This window comes from Curcuma longa, chromosome 15, assembly GCF_044706935.1.
Source record: "Curcuma longa cultivar G26 ecotype Majalengka, Jawa Barat chromosome 15, ITB_CL_G26_1.1, whole genome shotgun sequence".
Taxonomy (NCBI): Eukaryota; Viridiplantae; Streptophyta; class Magnoliopsida; order Zingiberales; family Zingiberaceae; genus Curcuma; species Curcuma longa.
The window spans coordinates 5,025,211-5,050,273 of NC_133875.1; the positions used below are offsets into that span (position 1 = coordinate 5,025,211).

At 37.9% G+C, this 25,063-nt stretch overlaps 4 protein-coding genes, 1 non-coding gene and 1 pseudogene across 5 annotated transcripts; 4 read left to right on the top strand and 2 right to left on the bottom strand.

The window, feature by feature from the left end:
- Positions 1 to 317: 317 nt before the first annotated feature.
- On the bottom strand, positions 318 to 1,410 carry LOC141845761 (uncharacterized). The gene has a single exon (XM_074733760.1). It carries the CDS (start codon positions 1,344 to 1,346, stop codon positions 528 to 530), a length of 819 nt encoding a protein of 272 aa, XP_074589861.1. The 5' UTR covers positions 1,347 to 1,410; the 3' UTR covers positions 318 to 527.
- A 3,371-nt stretch (positions 1,411 to 4,781) lies between these two features.
- On the bottom strand, positions 4,782 to 7,178 carry LOC141846633 (uncharacterized). The gene is made up of 2 exons (XM_074734671.1): positions 6,819 to 7,178; positions 4,782 to 5,102 (listed from the first exon to the last, which is right to left on the bottom strand). The coding sequence occupies exons 1-2, from the start codon at positions 6,911 to 6,913 to the stop codon at positions 4,886 to 4,888; spliced, it is 312 nt and encodes a 103-aa protein (XP_074590772.1). The 5' UTR covers positions 6,914 to 7,178; the 3' UTR covers positions 4,782 to 4,885.
- Positions 7,179 to 7,690: 512 nt separating this feature from the next.
- TRNAE-UUC (transfer RNA glutamic acid (anticodon UUC)) lies at positions 7,691 to 7,764 on the top strand. Its single transcript has one exon. It is a non-coding gene; the product is annotated as a tRNA-Glu (tRNA).
- Positions 7,765 to 8,726: 962 nt separating this feature from the next.
- On the top strand, positions 8,727 to 12,413 carry LOC141846309 (putative hexosyltransferase MUCI70). The gene is made up of 7 exons (XM_074734327.1): positions 8,727 to 9,014; positions 9,098 to 9,274; positions 9,656 to 9,727; positions 9,800 to 9,996; positions 10,582 to 10,997; positions 11,084 to 11,268; positions 11,830 to 12,413. The coding sequence occupies exons 1-7, from the start codon at positions 8,900 to 8,902 to the stop codon at positions 12,201 to 12,203; spliced, it is 1,536 nt and encodes a 511-aa protein (XP_074590428.1). The 5' UTR covers positions 8,727 to 8,899; the 3' UTR covers positions 12,204 to 12,413.
- A 2,857-nt stretch (positions 12,414 to 15,270) lies between these two features.
- Positions 15,271 to 18,778, top strand: LOC141845896 (aspartyl protease family protein 1-like; annotated as a pseudogene).
- Positions 18,779 to 19,876: 1,098 nt separating this feature from the next.
- Positions 19,877 to 23,925, top strand: LOC141846129 (uncharacterized). The gene is made up of 9 exons (XM_074734121.1): positions 19,877 to 19,998; positions 20,435 to 20,557; positions 21,966 to 22,046; positions 22,188 to 22,276; positions 22,423 to 22,497; positions 23,026 to 23,087; positions 23,174 to 23,233; positions 23,319 to 23,516; positions 23,625 to 23,925. Exons 2-9 carry the CDS (start codon positions 20,435 to 20,437, stop codon positions 23,711 to 23,713), a joined length of 777 nt encoding a protein of 258 aa, XP_074590222.1. The 5' UTR covers positions 19,877 to 19,998; the 3' UTR covers positions 23,714 to 23,925.
- The last annotated feature ends 1,138 nt before the right edge of the window (positions 23,926 to 25,063 follow it).

Here is a 25,063-nt window from a genome sequence, read left to right on the forward strand (position 1 = left end):
AGTCAATTCAGTTAATTCTATTGACTCAGATATTCACGGTTAATTCCCAACTACTACGTATTTAAAAGATTTTTTTTGACAAATGAAAATTATAATCAGAAGATGCTAGAGTGAGTTCAGTCCATACACTTCAGTATATTCTGATGCCTAAGAGAAATTTCTTATAAATCGATCACTTCCATAAATAATCAATGAGGATTGGACTGTAAGACGTCGACACACCTAGATCTGCCACAGGAAGGCGTTAAGATGCTGATGGAAACTTGAATGAGATATAGCCAACCCCTGAGGGCAGAGAGATATATCATTATCATGCATTAACACAATGCCTGATCGAGGAGAAAAAAAACAAAAATTTCCTTTTTTGTTTTTTTTAAACAAAAATTTCTTTTTTTATTTTTTTAAAACAAGGAACAGAGGAGAAGAAAAACTCTGTTTTCGTTGTGATTTTTCCCTTCCTTCCTTCCTTCCTTGTGGTTACTTTAAGCGATCGTCTCTGTACAAAATATTCCAACACGATCTGGTATCTACAATGAGGGAGTGAGTGTGTTGAGGAGCGAGACTCTGATGTTGACCAAACTCCTGAACACCCTCCCGTTTCCCACTTCCAATCCCTCCGCCGCCGCCGCCGCCGGAGCCTCCGCCTTCGCTGCCTTCTTCGTCGGCCAAACCTTCCAGGAATCCTTCGACAGCGACGCGGACTCCGCCGCAGCCGCGGCGGCGATCGACATGAACACCCCCACCGACGCGGACGCGGTCGCCGCCACCGCATCCGTCAGGAGCCCCGCGATCTCGGCCTCCGCTGCGTCCGCCCACTGACCTGGGGAAAGCGGCGCGGATCTCGCCAGATCCTTGATGGCCGCGGCCACCTGAGCCACCTCCTTCTCCGTCCGGCGGAGCGACCGGGCGGCGGAGGCGAGCCGCGCAGGATCGGCCCTCCGGATCGCTGCCTGGGCCTCCGCGCGGCGATCGGAGAGGGCGAGGACGGCGGAGCGGAAGGATCCGTGGGCGTCTGCCAGGCGGAGGAAGGCGTCGAGGAGGCGGTCCGCCCAGGCGGGGCGGCGGCAGAGGGCCTCGCGGGCCTGGGGAAGGCGGAGGAGGTCATCCACCGCAGCAAGTAGGCGGTCGATCGCGTCCATCCCGGAGGAGGAGGAGGAGGAATCTCCGCGGTCGCCGGGGGCGGATCGGATCTGGTCGAGGAGGTGGGAGATAGTGGGGTGGGAACGGCCGGGCAGGCTAATGGAGCGCAGGCTCTGGCGCTTCTCGCCGCGGAGGCGTCGGAGGGCGGGGACGGAGGCGGACTTGGCCAGCGGCAGCGAGAGCGTGCGGCGGAATCCGGTGACCATCTTGCCCGGGTACGCTTCTGCCCCTCTTTTCGGTCAGTTAATTATCTTGCCCTTTTTAGTTCGCAATGAGATCGGAGAAGCGTCGGGCAGGTTTTAAAGAGGGAGACGGTCAGTGAGCTGGATCGATTACAATAATAATTTTAAATTATTAAAAAAATACCAAAAAATTAAAAAATAATTAATAAGGCTCGCACGAGCGGGCATTAGAAGATATCAGCGTGATGTGGACACGTGGACGCAAACAAACAAAGCGTCAGTAAAATATTTCACTCCGATAAAGACTTCAACTTAAATCAAACAATATAATTTCTGAATGAAATTAGACGATAAAATAGGAATTAATTAGGGCAGAAGCTGCGATCGAGTCACTGTCCAAAAAGGTAAAAGAAAGGGGCATTTTTAATTAAAAAAATAATATATATACGGTCGATATTATTTTATTTAGAATTATTATTAATGTGAGACCATGAAAGTTGGATAAGGTCGAGCAACGCCGTACCCTTTATATTATTACTGCTCCCAATAATTTATGGTGCACCGCCGACGGATGAATTAGAGAAGTGGACATTTTCTTAGGAAGCACGCGAGCAAACGCGACGCCCACGGGCCAGCCACCCACGACGCCCCGCTGTCCACATCCCACATTCATCGAACCCATCGACTGGCGCCGAATCAATAGGCTAAGAATGAAAAGACGTCCCCGGGGCAATGGTGTAAAACGGTACGATATCAACTAACTTAGGGATCCGCAAGGGTTCGATCCTCAGCTACGGCGTATTTGTAGGAATTTTCTTTCAAATGGAGAACGCAATCAAAGGATGCTGGGCATCTGGATTGACCACCGTATGCGCTTTCCAATTTACCTTGATGGTCGGTGGCAAACTTCCGTGGGGGGATCGATCACCCCCAGAGATGTGACTACTGGGATTATCTTTTTTTTTTTAGAATGAAAAGACGCCATTTTATTTCGAAATTATTAAAGAATATTTCATTTCTATTTTTTAATCGAAAGGATATTTTATCTCATCAATTCCTCTTATAAAAGGTATAAATATCTTCCGATATATTAAGATAAAATTTTATTATAATAATTATCATTTTTTAATTATTATAATTATAATAGATCCAACTGTTATATTTTTTTAACCGTTATAATAATCATTTGTATCGAAATTATAATTATAATTTAAAAATTAGATGATAAATTTAAATAGAATATATATAATAGTATTGAATAATATAAAATAATATTAGAAAGTATTTGAATAAATATACATGATAAAATAATAAAGTATGATATCTTTTTGATAAAAATTTAAAAATAATATTTCACTGTATATGAGTTCTGATACCCTATGCGATTACAATGCACGATTCATCTGCGACAGAAGATTCGGGATGTCCAAAATAGTAATAGTGTCATTTTTTTATTATTTATAGTTTAGGGGTTGGGTTATAGTATTAAACATAAAAAAAATTTTAATTACTCACGAGATGTATAAGGTTGTTATCCCGCATTTCTTATCTAGTACACTCTTGAACAATTAATTTTTTTTACTTAATACTATAACTCAATTCCTAAATTCTAAAAGAAAAATTTTACATGACTTAATCATAAATTAAAAATAATAAATAAAAATAGCATGCATGATTATTATTGTCGATGCTTGGAGCATCTCGAATCTTCTATCGCGGGCAAGTCGTGCATTATCAAATGCACAAAATATCAGAATATATATATATATATATATATCTCCTGTGCGACGGATTCGTCCGCACCCGTACGCGACATGCGATCCACCATTCATCATGCGATCGTGCGCCAATTCTAAACCGTTCAAATGTGGGAATACATAGTGCCACCGTCCTGTTCCTACTCGACATGCCGCCGACAGCTGCCCGCCACCCTCGGTCCGACTGAAATCTGGTGGTGGCCGACTGGCAGGCGCCACCTTCCGGCCGGTCAGGACCCAGACTCCAATCGATTTTCGATCGGAATCGGGTCCGCAATCGAGCATGCGTGAACTGCTGACCTCGATCGGGTCGAATTCCGACTAAATCGCGGTCGAAGATCGGATCGAGGAAGGATCGATCGTATAGGACTCCAGAGATTGGTCGACGAAGGACTGATCATATAAGACTGCTGGAGTGACGGATTCCATAACAAATAAATCTCATGCGAGCTTGGAGATTTATCAACGTACTCTCAAATTATTAAGATAGATAGATATATTTCAGTTGTCACTCGTGCTCCCGAATTTATTAGATTCGCGAATAGAAATCTGAATTACTAAAAACAATGAAAGAAAAATCTGGCGCAGCTGCAGCAAGCTGTGAGGTTTAGCTGATAGGTTGAGACGTGGTCCTCGGCTGGTCCATGTTCCATGTGTGGCCATGGTATCGAGGATTGAGAGTTGAGATCGGTCCATGTGCCCGTGCGATTTTAGTTTTAAATTGGTGCAGTGACTTGACTGCGGGCCGACGAAGCTCCTGTCCTCGTCAAGTGTCCTCAGCTCGCAGCCCGAATTAAATGAAAAATGTATTGATTGATGGATGGATTAGGCAGGAGGTTTGCTTTTGATTTCTTAATCTAAATGTTAAGATGGAATCAAAAGGGGTTTAAGATTTTCAATTGTGTTTCACAACAATATCAAAAGCATATATCGATTTAAATTATTGTGCTTGCAAAAACAATAAAATAAAACAAGAGGTTGGAATCCAGGAAAAAAATATATAACAAGAGGTTCGCGCGCGCCACTGTTTACCACGATCGGGCCGGATTCCAACTAAATCGTGGCCGGAGACCGACCGAGGAAGGACCGCCGTGCGACGGCGGCCCGTCCTCTACCATCCGGCGACCGCGAATTGACCAAAAACAGGGCCAATCATGGCCGGCAGTGGCCGTGCCACTGCCGATCTTGTTTCCGATCGAAATTTGTCGGATTCCGACCACTATCCGATCGAAAATCTGATGCCAGACGGAGCACCGATGAACTGCGCATCGATCGTGCCCGAGGGAGAGGTCGGCGATGGCCGGACAGCACGGCGAGGGCGGCGGCAGCGGTGATGGATCGCGGGTGTCATACACAGATCGTGAATTCCTCGTCATGACAACATAGCATTTCTCACATATATATATATATATATATATATATATATATATATATATATATATATATATATAATTGTCACCCCTATTCATATGACAAATTGATTCAGTATTTTTTAATTTAATTTTTTAAAGATTTTAATATTTAGAGATGAAATTTTATCAATTCTCACATAAAAGAAGTGAGAATTATAAAAAATAATTTTAATAATAGGTGTTTATGAATATAAAGTATAGCATATTGTAATGACAAGAAGCACAAGTCAAAACATATATCTGCATTATGCTGTAATTCTTTTCAGCCAAAAAAATGTTAGCTTTAATACTAAAAAAAATGTAGCTCTCTTTGCAAGGAAGCTACAAGATTTGTCTGCAAAAATCCTTTGAACAAATTCATATAAGCATTGAGATGCCAACCATCCCTACAATTTTACATTGACAAAGGAAGGAGCATTTTTCTCTTCATCTTCCTGTTCCTTCTTACTTGTCTTGTTACTCTCATGCCGACGAGCATAACAAAAGTAAGAAACATTAGGGCCAAAGCAACCTTCATGTACCGGAAATACAAAGCCACCCCCGAGAAAACGACGAAAGCAAACATCAACAGCTCCCATATCACAAGTATCACGTCCACCCTGCGTTCATGTCTATGTAAGATGCAATGTAAGACATCTACATTTACCTCAAGAATAAAAGAACATAACAAGCCAATGTTAATTAAGTAGAGTAACAAGAAAAAGATGAACATAAATGATGCATATAATGTTAAGTATCAGTATAATTTGGACTTCAAGATGTCTCGCAGTTTCTTGTTGTAATGAGATATAGACTTGGTCGAGAAGGTTGAAGCCACTAAATGAAATGATCTCTCGCATAGGAGATCCCTTCAGTGTAACCATGTAACTAATCAGAATAGGAAATTGTCACGTAGTTAGACAACACAAAAGAACTCATGATCTAATAAGATGGTAAGTCATTACCTAGACAACATGCATCCGTTTATGAATGACAAGTATGACAAACTGAGACTTCCTTGGTTAACAAAAACTGAGATGCTAATTTGAGTGAACTAGAAAATTTTCAAATATGATATGGCGCATGCGAACACGGCATCATATCTATCAGAGACAAATTTTCAGTATGACTCAGTCTAACCAAAATTGAAGAACAGAAGAGTTTCTGTTATGACGACGACAATGTTCATGTGAAGCATCATATGATCATTGTGCATGTGGAAATCAAAAAGAAAACAAAGAGCATTTACATTCATCTCATATTAACTAGAGAATGTAGCTCAAGCAGAATGTGTCAATGTTGAACATTTGTCACAAATACTAGAAGATGATATTGATGAGTTGCAAAGAGAGAAAGAGTTTTTAACATTCTATTATAATTCCAGTAAAATAAGATTAAAGTGCGATATAGGCCTAAGCCTAGTGATTGGTAATCTGCTCCTCAGCAGGATATTATTTTACTAGAGGATTTCCATATTCCAGCTAACTACATACTGTCAAACCACCATGTTTGATGGCAGATCATGCTGGAGGAGTATCCGTTGTGTGAATGGATTGGTAATTTGTTCATGTGAGCCAAAACCCTAACATACTTTGTTTTTATGGTCTACTTAGTGCATTTTCACAAAACATTATGTGGAACACCATGTGCCTCCTAATTTACTCTACCTTTCTGCTCCCTAAAGTAATCTGCTGACAAAAGAAGGAAACAAGGGGAGAAAACATGAGCCAATATGGAGAAATGCTATAGTGGCAGAACTTATTCAAGTGAATCTAATGAAGTATCATGCCCTTAAATTCAGACTGCATTTACTAGCAAGTAAAAGGCAGAGAAGACTAAACAATGGCAAGGAATACCACAGTCTTTCATCATAACTTGCTCTCTAGATTAGTCTATACAACAATGAAAAGGCTACCAGAATAGCCAAACCAAGCAAGACAAAAACTAAAGTGAAAACCAACACAGACAAAATTTATCATGAAAGAGCACCAAAGTCATCTTATAATTTTCTATGTTGCTACTGCGGCCTATCAGCTAAAACCATTTTAGAGAACAATTTTCACAAGAGCTACTGTGATAATCTTAACTTGAGTTTAAGAAGCAGTGAAGTCATGGGCTTTGATAAATAATTTGCTACTATTATTTAAAGAATTGTACGACTTTAACTGTAAGCTACAGATTGAGTTTTTGTATGTGCTTTCTTCAGTTGGGTTCAAATTGAGAAAAGAAATGTTAACGCAAGAAAGATAACTTCTTGCAAGAAGATTGAATTGCCAAATAAAGAACATCATGAAATGATCTATAAAAAAAAAATAAAGAAGGGTAGTCGTCGGATTCGATCCAATTACCGGGAGGATGTGAAGAAGGAGACGATAGCCCACTCGTGGGTGGAGCGCACCTGGTACTCCCGCAGCTGCTCCGCCAGATTCGATCGCGTTATCATCTTCACAGACCAGATCCAAACAAAATAAAACCGGAGAAGCTGCCGCGCCCACCGATCAAGCAAGCACCCGCGAAGTCGAGCGAATCGGCGACGATTCCGCCTCCTCCGCCGGAGAGCATCCGGACCGGATCAGATCGGCGCTTCGCCGGTGGGAATCTCTGCTCCTCGATAGCCTCCGATGTCTAGAAATCTCGAAGAAGGATGGATCGACGAGGGATCGGAATTGGGGACGGAGAAGAGGTGCGATTGAAATGGCCGGGGAGGGTTCTGTTTTATCTTCGTGGTCGCCTGTGTTGACTCTGGCGTTCATATATTTACGACAAAATTTCATTTTACCCCCCAGAAAAAGGAAAGGCTTTACATAAAATACCCTCAAAATTGTTTTGCTTATATTGTAAAATGACAAAACCTATTTAATTATTAAAATTTTATTAATTTGTTTTTGCAAACAAGTGAATGAGTGATATGGTTTTATATATTTAATTAAAAACTTACATCAAGTATACACAAAGTAACAAAGGAGTTTTGATTAGGAGATGAAATTGTAATGATTCAATAAATTTTTTTGAAATATTTTTGAATGTCTGAATTGGAGGTCATAAATGGCTCTAAAAGAAAATAAAAGCACGATATTATCTTTAATGTCTAAAAGAAAATGAAATTAAGATATTATGTTAACTTTGATTTTGTTTAGAAAATAATATTTAGATTATTTTTTCGAGTAGACCAGTAGAATTGAATATTGATTATTCATTTAGTATACTTCTACAGCATAAATCCATTGTCGTCTAGTCCGGTTAGGATACCTGGCTTTCACCCAGGCGACCCGGGTTCAAATCCCGGCAATGGAATTTTTATTATTTTTATTAAGAAAAACAAATAAAAGACTGAAATCCATGCATTATTTGCATTCTGCCCCTTCAAGAATCATAAAATTAAACACTTAGTGCTGCTAAATAGAATACGATTGTGTAAAATTGAAACGGACATCCCTTATTATAGTTTTTTATTAAAACGAGTGACTTTTTTTAAAAAGTATTAAAATATTAGTCTGTATATTTTTTATTTCAAAAATATATTTATTTTAATATTGTTGTAGTAATTATATATATATATATATGTATGTATGTATTTTTGATAATTTAAATATTTGGATTTAACTCTAGGGATAATCTCAATTGAAATTTAAATCTTATTTTATTTTATTTTATCATCATACCACATTCATAGGAATACAAAAATAAATATAGTTGTGACAATATATATTAGCAGTAGTATAACCATACATAAGTAAATTAATTCAATTTAATTAAAATTATTATACATAAGTATTGATATATCAAAATATTTTTTGTTAATTTAGTTAAAAATTATCTAAACGCAAAATCACTTGTAGCAGCTATGCCATAATGGATTTTGATGAAGACAAATTGAATTTTATTAAATTTGAATAATTGTGAGGAAGATAATAAGTTTTTATTTGTAAGATCAAGATAATATTTTCATGTATAATAATCTTGGTTAAATTAGAATAATTTTATTATATATTATTATAATAAAAATTAAAATAAAAATATTTTTGAGACTATAAGTATACCGTTATTTTGATATTTTAAAAAATAATAATAATAAAGTGTTTTTTTTCTCCATTTGTTGGCAATATTATAATACTAGAAATTAAATAATATCTGATAAAAAAAATTATTGTTATTTACATGGGCTTTAAATGGGCTTAGGCCCAATTTGCCTCAAGGCCTCTTCTCTTCATCCCTTTGACAAAACGATCCGACGTCGACGTCAGCGTCGTCTCTCGATCTACTTTCCCTGTCCTCACTCCGCTTCCTTCTTCCTCTTCTCCATCTCCAATCGATCGCACAGGTGATTTGCCGACTAAATCTTCAGCAATCGCAAGATATCGCTATTAGATCGTGCCGCACAGAGCCCTAAGTGCATACCGAAATCGGATTCGCCGCATTCCCGAAGTGGATGCGATCAAATGAAGGACGGGGGCTAGGAAGGATGGACGCCGAAGCCCAGCGCTTGCTCTCCTCTCGTGCCGCTTCTCGTTCGGAGAGGAGTAATCGGAGCCCTCGTTCCAAAGGTTCGACGACCTGTAGTGCACAGATGCGGAATGGTTTGATTTCTTAACGTCCGGTTCTTAAATGTTCTATTTTGGCGATGCAGACTCCGACAGTAGTGCCTCTGCTAACAGTAAAGGCGTCAAAGATCCGCTGAAGATGATCTGGCGACGAGGTTTCACGCGCTTGGTCCTCGTGTCCGCCATTTTGTGGATCCTGCTCATCCTCTTCGCGTTGCTTTTTCACTTGTGGTCTTGCCATTCTTCTATAATCTTTCTATCAGGTAATTTCATCAATTTTTTTGTACGAGGAATGACGATCTAGTGCTAGTGTTTCTATATTAGTATTATATTTCCTTGGTGGATTAACGTCATGGGAGGAAGGCAAATGAATTAAACTGATTGTCCACGAAATCTTATGGTAAATATAATCATCATTGTAACTCGAGGATTAATTGTATCTCCTATTGTGCGCTATCTGTTTCATTATTATGTTGTTCATTAGGAGATTATTTGGCTAACTCCACCGTTTTTCGTCTATTTATTCCTACCTATCTTACTATCACGTAGATCTTAATTTCCATCCCCTTTTGAATTGATTTTTTTCTCCTTTAGGTTCTTGCTTTACAAATTTGTTAAAGGTTGGTGTTGTCAATTTATTGCAGCTCTTTGTAAAAAAGATAGTAAAGTTCTTGTCATGTTAGACACAATGGGTCTCACTCCAAAGCCACAACATCGTAAGACTACTAATACTTATTATATGAAAAAATATTTTGATAATTTTCTAACTTCTCATTTTGTGCATTTAGGGTGCCCAATTCCTCTTGCAGATGATCCAGACACCATAGTTATTCCGAAGATGACACCTGATACCATTCCCAAAACTCTAAGTTATATAATGGAAGATGAGGAAGGGAATAATAGTGAGAAATCTCAACCATTATTTGGAGGTCATCAAAGCTGGTTGCAACGGGAAAATAGTTTCAAGTTGAACACAACTATGAAGGTAGATATGACATTGATGTAGACTAGTGACAACTTAGGCGATGTTATCTCTATCACACCTATACATTCTGGATTCATTATTTCAGATGCTCATAAATGATCCTATTGATACTTTTGCTATTCTTGGTTTAAGCATGCATTAACTAACTTTGACTTTCTTAATTACATTAGGCTCTTCAGTATGTCCTTTACTAATCTTAGAGGAATAGGACAAGCTGATTGAATGAACTGAATTTTTCTGGCTATTGTTTACATGGGTAGAAAAATATAACAACCATTTTTCTACCACATTTCCGGATTTTGTATGAAGTTTACATGATACTATGTACTTTGTACTAGCATTGCTGTCTTGAAGAATATTAAAATCTGGTGTATGATACTTTCATTTTGTAATCCTTTTACATTAACCTCACCTCAACAAACACAGGCATCTGAGAGTCAGATTAGAAAGTCACACTTGCCATGTTATTCATATGGATATGAAAGAAATCTGTTTGTTTTCTTGTTTTTCTCATTTTCCTCCTTCCTCATATTTTTTAGTGCAATAATGAGTTTTTTTTACAGTTTTTATCTTTTCTGTTTGTAGGTGCACTGTGGATTCATTAAAAATGGTGGTGCGGAAATGGATGCTGTAGATGTGCAATATGCAAAGAAGTGTAAATTTGTAGTCGCCTCTGGCATCTTTGATGGGTATGACACTCCCCATCAACCATCAAATCTCAGTGTTCGTTCTAAAAAGCTATTCTGCTTTTTGATGGTTGTTGATGAGGTATCCCTTGATTTCATTAAGCAAAATGTTACTGTTAGAGAAGGCAGTGATGGAGGAAAATGGGTTGGCATTTGGCGCCTTGTGACACTGCACCATCCTCCATATGACGAACCTAGAAGGAACGGGAAAGTTCCTAAGATACTAACTCATAGGCTGTTTCCTCATGCTCGATATAGTATTTGGATTGATGGTAAAATGGAGCTTATCGTTGACCCTTTACTAATGCTTGAAAGGTGGGTTATTTCTTTCTAGTGAATATATAACTAAATGATGGTAAAAAATGTTATGGTGTTTGTTTATAATGCAAATTCTGTTGCAGATATCTCTGGCGAGGAAAGCATACATTTGCAATTGCTTGTCACAAACATCACAAAAGTATCTATGAGGAAGCAGACGCAATCAAAAGAAGGAAGCGTTATGCCCGGCCACTGATTGATTTGCACATGAAAATTTATCGCTATGAGGGAATGGAGATGTGGAGCCTTGACAAAGGGACAATAAGTGGTAAGCAATGCATCATAATTTTTTTATTGGAGCAATGAGAATTATACTGAATATCCCCCATGATTAACTTAAGATGTCTAATTGTGATATAGTTGATAGGATTACAGTCATGAACATAGCCTCTTTGCTATGCAAAGATGAAAAGAGTTAGTAACCAACCTGTACACGAGTCTTGTGCCACAGAGAACCATAGTAAGACAATATAGCTACCGTTGTTAGCATGGTCTTATAAAGCATTATAATTCCTACTTGATAACTCAAATTAGTTGTCTGAATCATAATCTTCTTCCTTTCTTTCTTCTAAACCCATGTTATCATTCTCCATAATTAAAGAATTGGATTCCGATGTGCAATATACCATATCATGCAAATGGTTTTGGTTTTCGGTACTAGTTACATTGATAGAAATCTATTTGAATGCCCCTTTTTTCTTCCATTTTCAACAGCAATATGCATCCAATAAGTAAACATGTGTCTCTTCTTTTTCTTACCTTACAAACTTAAGCACACAAGTTAATAATCAGTGCTATAGACCTATGATAATGCTCATGCCAAACACAGATGTGCCAGAGGGTGCAGTCATAATACGGGAGCACACGACAATGACCGATTTGTTCAGCTGTCTTTGGTTCAATGAGGTCAATCTCTTCACGCCACGGGATCAACTCAGTTTCGGCTACGTGGTGCACAGATTAGAAGGAGCATTCAAGTTTTTCATGTTCCCCAACTGTGAATACAACTCATTGTTCATATTGCATAGGCACATGCGGGAACATTCTTCTGTTATCGAATGGGTTAAATCCCTAGATGAATTCAAGGGAAACAAGAGCGGACTTAAAGAAACCAGAGGAGGACTAGGGCTGTGGACACCTTATCCAGGGGACCTCAGCTCCGTCGAACTTCCCTCTGTTAAGAGAACATCACCTGCAGGATGATCATGCAACTCTATTCATGATATATTTTTTTGTGATCCTATTGGCAAGATTTGTTATGAAGGAAAACTTTTGCAGCCTGGTCCATCCTAAACCCCCTTTACCCTATTTGTTGTACTCACCTGAGCTCCCAGAAATTCCCAGTTGCACGTTTGTCATCTCCAACAAATTCCAAGTTAAATGTTTATACCTGCACTTAGATTTTCTGTGATATTGCAGCTGGTTTTGGTGCTCTACTTGAGAAATTTTTGAACTTTGTCATTGTTAATATTTGAACGGGTTTCTCTTTTAGATAAATTTAGATCTATCATCATGAAAGATGCAATCAAATATTTTTTAAATAAATAATGAACTAGAGTATGAATTATTCAAGTTAAATATATATAAAAAAAAACATGAACATTTTATTACATTGTAAATGCAATAGTTTTACATGTAAAGTGAAGTTTCAGTTTTATAGATTTATATAATAAATTTCATGAGTGAGATGCCAAAACACTTAGCCTAGAACACTTGTGACCACTGCCTGCTCCTTCAATTCTAAAACCCTAAAATCTTAAACCCTAAGCACTCCTAGACCAAAACAAAGTAGGAAATAACTAAATCTGTTCTAGTATCTTCTTTAAGGATGAGAATTATTTACAAGGAGATAAGAGATTTGTTAGTTAATAGAAAAGAATTAAATTCTCTAATCTTCATTGTCATAATCCTCATCCTCATCTTTCTGCATGGTTAATGGTACAAGCCTAGGTGGTACAAGAAGAGGCACAGCCAAGGCAATCTTGCCAACATCTTCATCTGTCTGCATTATTTTTTTTATTCTCAACTATAGCAAGAAAAAGGAGAGGAAAGTTACAGTTCTTACCTAGAGCTGTCAAACGGGCCAACCCATGACCGGACGGACTAACCCATGACGGGGCGGACTAACCCATGACTGGCTCATCATATGGGGGGCTGGGGCGGGTTAACCCACCAATTTGGCGGGTTGAAAAATCTCTAATCCAACCCAACTTAAGGTGGGCTGCGGGTTAGGCGGGCCAACCCGCGGGCCTGTTAAAAAATAAAAAATATTAAAAATATTAAAAATTTTAAGTTTGAAGTATAATTTAAATTGATTAAGTTGAAAATTTTAAGTTTGAATTATAATTTTTAAATTTAAATTCTATTTTAAATAGATAAAATCCACTAATTCATTAAGTTTTATACTTTAATTTTAAAATTTAAAATAAATAAATAAACTTTCTCAATCCGCGGGTCAATCCAAGCTCGCCGCAGGCCAATCCACGCGGGTCACGGGCCTAGGCGGGCCAATCCACCTCAACCCATTTTAAAATGGATTGATAAAATTTCAACCCAATCCGTCTAAATTTTTTGACGGGGCAGGCCAACCCGGCGGGCCTAACCCAACTTGACGGTTATATTCTTACCCGTATGACGTCGCCGGCGCCCGCGATCTACCAACCCATCAATCGACCCTGTTGTTTTTATTTTCCCCCAAACTTTTTTCCTCTAACCAAATGTAACACGAGTCTCGGATTGGGAAACGGAATCGCGCCGGGGAAACGGGCCGGCTTGAAACGATTCCCACTGCATTGCTTCCTCGTCTTCTAATTGGGCTTCATTGCCTAATTGGGCTTTACTTCACCTCAAATTGGGCCATCATTATGAAATTACCCACCAAGGCCTCGATTATTTCAATTTTCTTTAAAATTTTAAATTACTAAAACCAGTGCATAAAATATTTTTATTCCAGATTTAGTTGAATATATGAAATTGAACAGTCAACTTAGATTAGAAGAGAAGACGATCAAACACGACATTTTCAAAATCTTTTTAAGTCAACTAAAATTTACTATTCTATCTAACAGTGTTGAATCGTTTGTGAGTCACATTGGGCAAATTATGGATGACTTTTTCAAATAAAAACAACTTTAAAAAGTCAAATGCGATTTATTACATGCATCCAAGTAATATCATTATTTTATAATAATGCAAATAATTTACGTATGCATCCTAAATAACATCATTAAACTAATAATCTTCATATGGTTCGCTGGTCTTGAAAAAAAGACCATTAAGACAGGGACCTAGCAACCACTAGCTTTGACTCTTCATCAGTTACTTTTAATTATCATTTTGAGAAAAATAATAATAATTTCATCATTATTATGTCCTATCAAATATATTAGTGATAAATAATAATAATAATAATAATAATAATAATAATAACGGATTTGTTATCCTGCGCGATAAATCCGTGCGCAACCCGTGCATGACGCCCTAACCCATCGCTGCTGCCGCCGCTCTTGTCGCCTCGTTCTGGCTACCGCCGGTCGCCATCTCGACCGCGATCGACGCGCCACTCGCCGGCGCTCCTTCCAACAGCGGATTTCGATCCAATACTGACCGGAATTCGACGGATTTGCTCGGAAACGCGACATGTGCCCGCTCACTGCCATTGTCAGCCAAATCGCGATCGGAGATCGGTCGAGGAAGGACCATCGCCGGTCCTTCCTCGACCGATCTCCGATCGCGATTTGGCCGGAATCCGACCTTGATTTGGCCGACACTGGTCCTTCCTCAATTGGTCTCCGACTGTGATTTGGTCGGAATCCGATCGCGATTTAGCTGAAATCCAACGCTCGATACTGCCGGCTTTGTTTCTGGCCAATTTCGTCGGATTCCAACCACTATCCGGGCGGAATTCGGTGTCGGTCGAAGCGCCGACGAGTGGCGCGTCAATCGCGACCGAGGCGGCAAGCAGCGGTGGCCAGACGGCGCGGCGAGAACGGCGGCAGCAGCGATGGATCGTAGGTGTCACGAATAAGGTCGCGTGGGATAAGTCGCGCGACATAGCATTTCTTGTAATAATAATAATAATAATAATAATAATAATAAAAGTATTTGCATATTTTCTTTTTTATAATAAATTTATTGTTTTTCCTACGCGTTGTGCAGTGTTGCCGGTATGTACGGAAATAGAAAGTCAACAACGGCAACCCTTCGCATTCAACGAACCTCACACGACTCTTTTTACAACTTCATTACTCGCTTCATCTCTGGCTTTCGATCCCAGTTTCCAGTCCAATCTGCCCCTCCGAATCTCCGACGCGATGGCCTCCGCCTCCTCCGCCGCAGGTGCCGGAGTTCTCCTGCTCCTCGCGTCCTTCCTTGTCCCGGCCGCCGACGCGGCCGGGATCGGCTTCGAGTTCCACCATCGGTTCTCCGACCGCGTGCGCGAGTGGGCGGAGGCACGCGCCGTGCCGGGCGTCTGGTGGCCCGAGAAGGACACCGTCGAGTACTACGCCGCCCTTGCGGACCACGACCGGGCCCTCCGCGGCCGTTCCCTGGCAGCCGCCAACGGCTCCGTGCTCAGCTTCGCTGATGACAACGCCACCCTAAGAATCAGCTCGCTCGGATTGTAAGCCCCCTAGTCTTTTCCTTATCTCCTCCCCCATTTTACCTCCCCGAAACTCGCGGCGTTTTGACTCCGAGTCTGTTGTTCTTTTTTCTTTGGATTGGAAATCAGTTTACATTATGCCTTTGTTGAGCTGGGGACACCGAACGTGACGTTCTTTGTCGCGTTGGACACTGGGAGCGATCTGTTCTGGGTTCCTTGCGACTGCCGGCAGTGCTCCTCGCTCACTTTAGGGGTAAAATTATTGATTCTGACCCTTTTTATGTTCGCTTTTTCCAGTGCACTTAACATCTTACAGGTACAGATTAAACATCAACTTTTCTTACAGAACACTGTTTCTGGTCTTTTTGGTGAAAGACAGAAAAGTTGATGCATATATTCCTCTTTCTGCACGACTTGGAACAACTTACTTTCCGAAGTATTTGATTGTGCCAATCAATTATTCTTCTTATAGAAAAGGGATACGAGTGATCATTGACACACACAAACACAAAATAAAATTAAAATAAAACTCTGGAAGAATTTACTACAGTAGATAGTGTAGCAGTGCCACTTGTTTGATACTACTCGAGACAAGTTAAGAGAGAAGAACTTATTCTTTAATCTCCTACTCTATGATGATATTGAGAACTCAACCTTGTAGAAGGATAGGAGAGCGAAAGAAGTTGACAACTAGTGGAAACTGACAAACTTTCAGCTTCTTGTTGTTGGTACTTAGCAGGCTTTACATATAACATAATTGTAGATTTTGTTGGAATATAATGAAAAAGATAAACTCTTTCATACTCTGTGATTTAGACATTCACATCATTTGATTGAGTCTAGACTGAGATATTTGGACAAATGTAGCTCCTCCATAATCGCTCAATTTTGTTTGAATAAACCAATATTTTCTCTAATTTTATCATAATATAATCTTACAAGGAGAGGAGTGAAAAGAATTATGTACTTAAACCAGTCTTATTTGATTAACGGAAAATACTTCGACAAAATATACTCTCAATCATCTTCTTGGTACTTCTCTTTTTTGATACCCTTTATTTGTGCATATTCTTCAACGATCTGCATAATTTATCTTTGCCTTTTAAAAACTTTGCCACTGATCTCATTTTGATGTTTGTTTGGCTAGTATGCCGGACACTATCATTCTCTCAGTTTATTTATAATCCATCCATAATTTTATCTGAACTTACAAATATTTTCAACCTATTGTCCATGTCTTGCTTATGAACTTCTACTAAGAGTATATAGGTCCAACGTTGTGGCTGTTTCTCATGCTCTGAACTTGAATTGCAACAGGGCCTTGAGTTTAACACATATAGTTCTAGCAATTCGCCGACAAGCCAGAAGGTCTTCTGCAACAACACTTTATGTGATCAGCCAAATGCATGCACTTCAGAAACAAACAGTTGCCCTTATCAAGTTAACTATTTGTCTTCGAATACTTCATCTTCTGGGGTTTTAGTAGAGGATATTTTGTACTTGATGACGGAGGGTCCAAGCCCTCAAGTTGTTGAAGCGCCAATTGTGTTCGGGTATGTTGCCTTCTGCCAGTACAAATCACTTTCACTTAAGGTTTTATATTTCATTGACAAGTCCCTATTGCTCGATCACTGATGCAGTTTCATTCAGTGCATCTAATAGTACACTTTTTTTGGTTAAATTGTGCAGATGTGGAAATAATCAGACTGGTTCATTTCTACGTGGTGCAGCTCCCAATGGTCTGTTTGGCCTTGGTTTGGATAGGATATCTGTCCCTAGCATTTTAGCAAGTAGGGGATTCACTTCAGATTCCTTTTCAATGTGTTTTGGATCTGATGGCATCGGAAGACTCAATTTCGGAGACAAAGGCAGCTCAGATCAACAAGAAACTCCGCTAGTTATGAACGGCAGAAAGTAAGTGTTTGTTTTTTGTTTACTGAGAATGAATATCCCTCTGATTTCAAACACATTATCCTTATCTAATTTCATTTGTAATTGTCATTGGCAGTCCAACATACATAATCAACATAACTGGAATTCTTGTCGGGACTACCTCAATTAACATTGGGTTTCCTGCAATTGTGGACTCGGGTACCTCCTTCACATCCTTGTCTGATCCAATGTACACATTGATCACTCAGAGTGTAAGCCTCTAAACAATATTTTGAAAACCAAATTATTCACTGTATAATTTAGTATTTCTCATGATTTATTTATTATTTTGGCAGTTCAATGCCCTAGTAACGGATAGCCGTATAAACATTTCTTCAAATTTTACTTTTGAATATTGTTACGAACTGAGGTAAGTACATCTAAAAACACATTTATTTGCCTCTGATTCAAGGGATATCATCTAACATATGTTCTGTTTTGCAGCCCGACACAGTTTTGATACCTGTAATAAATTTCACAACAAATGGGGGAAGCGTCTTGGCTATAAATCAACCGATCATTTTACTTCGATATTCACAGGTTAGTAAACGAGGATATTGTTATGTTTATTCGGATGAGTTGTGAATAATATCCATTCTCTATGTCTTACACAGACTATGTTTGCATATTGCCTAGCTATTGCGAATCTCGATGGGATCAATATATTTGGACGTAAGATTCAACACCCGAACATATTTAAATGCAAGCCTTGCTGTTTTCTTTAGAAACAACATCAATCCTACTGAAATAACCAGCCTTTGGCACATAACATGGTTTTACTGACATGCTTCAATGCAGAAAACTTCTTGACCGGTCTCCGCGTCGTCTTTGATCGAGAGAGGCACATCTTGGGGTGGAAGAATAGTGACTGTAAGTGTGATTCCATGAGTGCCACATTGAGCATAAAATTATTCTGAATTTTTTTTTCAAGTAACAGCAAGTTTTTCATCTTTCAGGCTACACAGACGACACTAGTACCCTTGCTACTTCACCTACTGTCCAAGTTCACGCTCCTGCTCCAGCTTCTTCTTCTTCTTCGGGTGGTTTCACTCAGCAACCGACGAACTCTGGGGAAAACAGTTCTCAAGTTCCTACAAGAAGTTCTTCGAGTGACACATTCCACTTGAAGACCATGTCGAGTTTCAGTATGGCAATTCTAATGCTCTCTCTGGCATTCATCTGGTGATCCTTCTTAGGAAACAATACACACCTTCACTTCATCCAAAGCTTGACCAGACACATATAGGCTACACAGGAAAAAGCTTGATCATTATATATATATTTTTTTTTCTCGTGTTTTCTTCCCTAGTGAATTTTACATTCTTTTGTGTTATTGATGTACAATTTGCAATCCTTGGTATAGATTGTAGATTGATTGTGTTGAATAACTAGAAATAAATATAGTGGAGTAAATTTCAAACTTTCCCCCTCCCAATGTTTAGTTTTCTAAAATGTCACTAGGTTTTTAATATTGTCAATGTAGGTCTGTCTCGCTATCCTAACAGTTTTACACGGTCGATCCACGATCATTTGTGAGGAGGTAAATCAAGAAACTGTAATTGGTCACGACGGAAGAGGGTATTGTTCGGCTTTGCTAAGATTTGAACCTTTGTCCTTTTCTATAAATTTGTTCCGTCGTAACCAACTCAGCTATGCTCCAGAGTCACGACGGAATAGGGTATTACTTGATACGGCCGCTTATTATTTGCGTCGTCATTCGATCTTCATTCTTATATTCTTACCTCTCTTGTATTAAAAAATTGAGGAGAGTGCCATCATCATCCCATTTGTTTTTTCTTCTATCATTTTTTTTTAAGATGCAAATCATGAATATTTGATTAATCCAAAGATAATATATCATATCATATAATTATTTTATTTTATTTTATTATCATTATTTTTAATTAGTACAAGGATATCCTATTCTTAAAATCTATTAATTTTAAAGATTACTGATTTAATCTTATAAATTTTTTTTATCAATTATTAAAATAAATTTAAAAACATGAGTAATAACGACCCAACAAACTTTTTTAAATCGAATTTTTTAAATTCATCCTACAATATCTCACAGTTGGGATTTAATTATATTTTTTATAAGTGGTAGACATTAATTTTAAAAAATTAAAATATTTTAGTAAATCTTTTGTGGAGCCGCTGTGGATAGAAATGGCAAGAGGATAAGCATGAAAGCGGACGAACAGTCGTGGGCTCCACGTGTACTGATCACCGTACATCTCGATTATCCTACGGTGGAGATTTCGTTGTCCTTGATGGTAATTAGCTGCTCGATGAGGGCTATTTAGTCGATCCGGAGATGACCGAACCCTAAGGCGGAAGAAGACCCGTCCGCTCGCTGCGTGGCGGATTGGTATATGAGAAGGAGCGGTTGCGGTGCGAGCTCTCCCCAGGGCGTAATAGAGGTATACGAGCCGTAGAGGGCGACGAGCGGCATCGAGAACCGAGGTAGGAGGTGGTGTTTGGTCGATAAATCTCGCCTTTTTCTTTGTTCTTTTGAACTGATTCTTACACGATTTCGATGCCGGCTGACGGCGAAATGGTAAAAGTTTGGCCTTTTCGGGCTTCAAGGGATCCGAGAAGGGATAAAATAGCGGAAGATTTACCTTGTATGGTTGTTTCTGTGCTTCGTGTTGTTTTTGTTGCTTGATTTATTTTTTTCCCCGTATGTATGTTTATGTGATTTCTGGATTTGGACTCATGTTTGCAAGATGCATCTTTTTTATTTGTTTGTGATGTTTCTGGGGTTTTAGCTGGTGTTTTGATTATATTCCCGTGACAAAGTTTTTTAAAAGTTTCATATCAGCTATTCTTATTTTCCCCTTTTCGAGTGCTGACTAGCTTTTGATTGGATTCATTATTTTTTCCGTGTGTGAATTAGTAGATGGATCGGTACCAGAAGGTGGAGAAACCAAGGGAAGAGACCCCGATTAATGAGAATGAAATCCGTATCACGACGCTGGGGAGGATGCGCAACTATATCACGTACGCTACCAGTTTGCTTCAGGTATGCGCCATTTGGTATGACTGTTGTTAGCCATATTGTTGTGTTTGTAGTTTCCTGAATATTTAGCAAGTGTTTTTTTTTTTTTTTGACAAGCTTGGGTCACAAAGTTATTGAAACTATCTGTTGGTGTTATAACCTTAAGCAGTATGATTTTTTTTTCTACCGATTTTAGCATGGACCTGTGGCAAACCAAATTCTTATGGGCTGTCTTATTTTTTATAAATATTTTGAAATGAATAATGAGCATTTAAGCTCCGTTGGATTATGTCCAATTCATGGTTACATGAACCTAGCTGGTTTGCTGCAACGATAAATCTTCCATATAAAACTAGTGAACAATCAGATGAAGTCTAGCTGAGAGATCAAGATGAGTAGGGGGTTTTAAATTTTCAACGTCTATAAATATAACATTGGGAGAACTGATGCACTGACTGGGTAACGGAAGGTATTATGTAAGCTTAAATTGAGGACTTAGCCTTCTCTGCTGTTCAGTGTTCAACTGAACGCCTATGTTGCACCTTGATGAATTCTTGCTCCCTTTAATGCTTGAATACAACGAGTGTTGTTAGTTTCAACTATTTGAAGTTAGCTATGTGAAGTTTATTTTGATATTAGATTTTATTAGGTTGTATCATTGATATTCAATTTTTCTATAATCATTTTTAATGATGTCATCTCAGCCCCTCATATCTCCAACTGTAAAGGGATTCTCGATTTGTCTAAATATATATGTTTTTGTGTCTTTGAACATTTCCATGTTATCTCAACCAATGTGAACATTTTATGAGCTACTTCTAGTTACCCCTAACAATATTATTTTTTACATTATCTTTTATAGTTATATCCATATATCACAATAATTATTTTTGAATATGTCCTTTCTTAACTGCCCTGCATTCTGATCAATAAAGATTGTCGATCATATCAAAATCATACAGAATATATTATTTCTAGATTAAGGGACACATTATGATCACAACACTACAGAAGCTTGTCTCAATCTCAGTTGCTCATTTATTATACTATGTAGTTTCATCAATAATAATTGGCACGGTATCTGAAATTTTTAATTCTTGAATATAAACTACAAATCAAGTATCTTTCACCCCCTGTCCCATCATTGTATGCAGTTGTCTTTTCACTCATTAATTTAGACCATTTCCTTTTGCTGATCTAGATGTAGGCAAGATAAAATCAAAACGACCATATTTTGCTCTCATGAGTGCTTCTGCATCTCAGATATACCAGAATCATGTATGCTTATTTCCTAATGCTTCAATAATTCCACTATTTCCATGCTTTTCTAATGTTTCCTTGACTGACATTTTCACACAATCATTCACCTACTAGTTCTGGAGTTTGGTTGTTTTTAGTATTGCTGATGTTCTTTTTTCCTTCATTTCTAAAGGAAAAAAGTTCAAATGAGATTGTCTTGAAGGCGATGGGGAGAGCTATCAATAAGACTGTTATGATTGTAGAATTAATCAAGGTATCCCCTCTGTGGTTCCTATTGTCTTCAGCTCTAAAAAGATTAGTATTCTCTAAAAAGATTTCTGGTTCAGTTTGCTGGACAAAATTAAATGAAAGTAGTTGTCCAACTTATTGGATTTTACCTATAATGATGATTCAGAGAAGGATAGTTGGTCTTCATCAAAATACTGTGATTGGATCCACAGACATAACTGATACATGGGAACCATTAGAGGAAGGCTTACTACCGTAAGTAGCTATTTTTGTTGAATATTAAATTTTGAAAATTTGGAGAAAAGTTGGTGTGTATTGTAGTAGCACAGTTGAATTTGTCTCACAAAGTTAAAACTTGAACATGAAAATATTGCCTAATTACTAGCTATACAATTTTCCAGGCTTGAGACTACTAGACATGTTTCAGTTATCAGCATAACTTTGTCAAAGACGGAACTGGATATATCTGCTGTTGGGTAATTGAATTCCTCAAATCTTACAAATGTATCAATGATAGTCGAAATTAAAAGTTTATTTCATATGCTTTTGTTTAAATTCAAATAGTTTGAGAGGCATTCCCTTGTTATGTTAGAGTTTAATGTCTTTTTTCTGTTGATATTCTTCTTAATTTGATTTTTTTTCTCCTGTAAATGAGAAAAGTATAAGTAGCTCCAATTGATGAAAATCACAAGCTTTAGACTATCTTGTTTGTGTACTGTTGTTCTGCCACCTTTTACGATGTCGTGAATCAAAAATCTTTCCTTGTTAGTAGAAGAACCTTACTGCTAGAGAAACTACTTCATATCAAACCTCGACTAGTGGATCATTGTTTCACTAGGATATTTAGAAATTCCTTCCCGTATCCACTGACCTTTTCACTACTAATTTGCTACCTTGCCTCTATGGGAAGATAAAATTTAATTGGAATTCCATACATTTTTTTAGAGGAATTTCTTTGTCCCTTGAAATTTGCTTCTCATTAGTCCTCATGTTTCATTTGCTAGGTATCAACCTCCTTTGCCCAGAGATCAAGTGAAACCCTTGGCTGAATTCAACTATGAAGGAGGTAAATCTGAGCATTGATCAGTAATCAATCATACACATTTAGATAATCATGCAACTTCTGTTCTGACATCATCACTACTGATACAGAAGACTCTCCTTCTGGTCGTGAAAGAGGCCGTGGTGGACGCGGTAGAGGAAGGGCTCGTGGTACGCATGAAGTATCCTTGTGAGCTATTATCTGATAGATGCAAACTAAGAAGTACTTAAACGACTCAATTGTGTGTGCATTCAGGTAATGGTCCATCCGATTATAATGATGGAAACTGGGACAATAGAGGTCGAGGATTCGCTAGAGGTGCCTATGGCCGCAGCAGAGGCCGGGGTTACCGTGGGCGAGGCAGAGGTGGTTATAGTGTGCAGGCTGATTATCAGCAGGAAACCAGTGGTTACGCCTACAACGATGAGGCTCCTATACGGAACCGGGGTAGAGGTAGTTTGGAATCATGTGAATTTAAGTTTGACACCTCTGTTTGTTCACTACAAACAGTTATATACTTAAGTTGAGCTAGTACTTAAATAGAGCATGTTTTGCTTTCAGCTCGTGGCCGTGGACGAGGACCGGCACGGGGAAGGGGTGGCAATTCTCGAGCAAATGGTTTGATCCGTGAAAGCACCGTCGGAGCCTAACTGGATCGGTCTCGACCGCAATGTTTCTACTTGTTGACTCTTGATGGATGCCTGCTCTTAATCGGAAGAGATTGTAGTTCCAGTGATTGCTTTGTTAGTCTTGCATTGTACTTGTGGATTCCAAAGGTTTAGGCAGCTACATGTTATCATTTTTATTTTAGGTCAATTGTAGGGTCTGATCAGTAGAGCAGTGCATTCTTTTATTTGTTCAAGAGATTTTATTTATGATAAATGATCTAATTTGGAACAAAAAAATGTTCTGTAAAAATGAGTGAAATTTTAGCACATTGACCGACTGCTTTTGTGTGTCATGTGCCTGCCTAATTTTTTTAAAAATTATAATTATGTGATGTGTGATTAGTGGAATGAAAATGATAATGAATTTATTAGTATTGTGAAGAAATGAATTAGAATAAATGCTGAGATTATATAGATTTGTGATTTTAAAAATATTAGAATTTTCAATTCATATGGAGTAAGCTAATTTTGTAAATTAATCTATAGTACGTTGTTAGTGGATGTCTGATTCACTGCGAAAATATTTTGTTATTTATTATAACTCGGGATAATTTATAAATCAACTTGTACCTTGAAATTTAATAATTGATGGTATAAAATAATATTTATAAATTATGGTTTTTTTTTTTAAAATGAGTGTTTTTAAATTCTTACTTTAATACTAGTTTTAATGTGAGTTTGTGGCTTCCTCAATTCTTTTATCATTTGGTTCATCAATTATAAAAGTTTAAAATAAATAATAATAATTTGTTCAATATTTTTGAAAATTTTATTTTTTAAAAAAGAAATATCAGAAACATGAGCAGGTTTTATAACCAAACAAAAGCGTTCCACATCCTGAGGAGCATTTTGAAAATTTATAAACTAAAGGAAGCATTTCAAAAAATGCATAAACTTGTATAAAAAAGCAAAAAAAAATTTCTCTTTCTATTTTTTGTATACACTTTTTTATTTTTGTCATCTCAAGTAGAGAGTTGGCAAATTATCAAAAATTTTAATATATTATACATACCGTAAAATACCATTTATATCAAAAACTTCGATATACCAAAAAGTTTAGTATGGTATTATACCGTATCAAATTTTTCTGCATCAATATGGGTTTTCTTATATTTTGATATTTTGATAATATCAAATAATTTTTTTTATATATTAGTGTGCAACTGTTCCTTAACGCATGATGTTGAATTTCAATTCCAACATCACATTGGTGCTTCAGTAACACTATATACCATAGTGTTGACTTTCAAAAATCAACACCACCATCGTACTAGATTTTAAAATCTCAGTATTATATTAGTTCTTTCGATGCTTTTTTTTCATAAAAAAATC

Bases quoted from the DNA above. Each gene is read 5' to 3' on its own strand.
- LOC141845761 (XM_074733760.1), bottom strand. From the start codon at position 1,346: ATGGTCACCGGATTCCGCCGCACGCTCTCGCTGCCGCTGGCCAAGTCC.
- LOC141846633 (XM_074734671.1), bottom strand. From the start codon at position 6,913: ATGATAACGCGATCGAATCTGGCGGAGCAGCTGCGGGAGTACCAGGTG. The intron at 5,103-6,818 runs GTAATTGGATCG...CATCTTACATAG, and splicing joins TCCTTCTTCACATCCTCCCG to ACATGAACGCAGGGTGGACG.
- LOC141846309 (XM_074734327.1), top strand. From the start codon at position 8,900: ATGCGATCAAATGAAGGACGGGGGCTAGGAAGGATGGACGCCGAAGCC. The intron at 9,275-9,655 runs GTAATTTCATCA...AATTTATTGCAG, and splicing joins TTCTATAATCTTTCTATCAG to CTCTTTGTAAAAAAGATAGT. The intron at 11,269-11,829 runs GTAAGCAATGCA...TGCCAAACACAG, and splicing joins TGACAAAGGGACAATAAGTG to ATGTGCCAGAGGGTGCAGTC.
- LOC141846129 (XM_074734121.1), top strand. From the start codon at position 20,435: ATGGATCGGTACCAGAAGGTGGAGAAACCAAGGGAAGAGACCCCGATT. The intron at 20,558-21,965 runs GTATGCGCCATT...TCATTTCTAAAG, and splicing joins ACGCTACCAGTTTGCTTCAG to GAAAAAAGTTCAAATGAGAT. The intron at 23,234-23,318 runs GTACGCATGAAG...GTGTGCATTCAG, and splicing joins CGGTAGAGGAAGGGCTCGTG to GTAATGGTCCATCCGATTAT.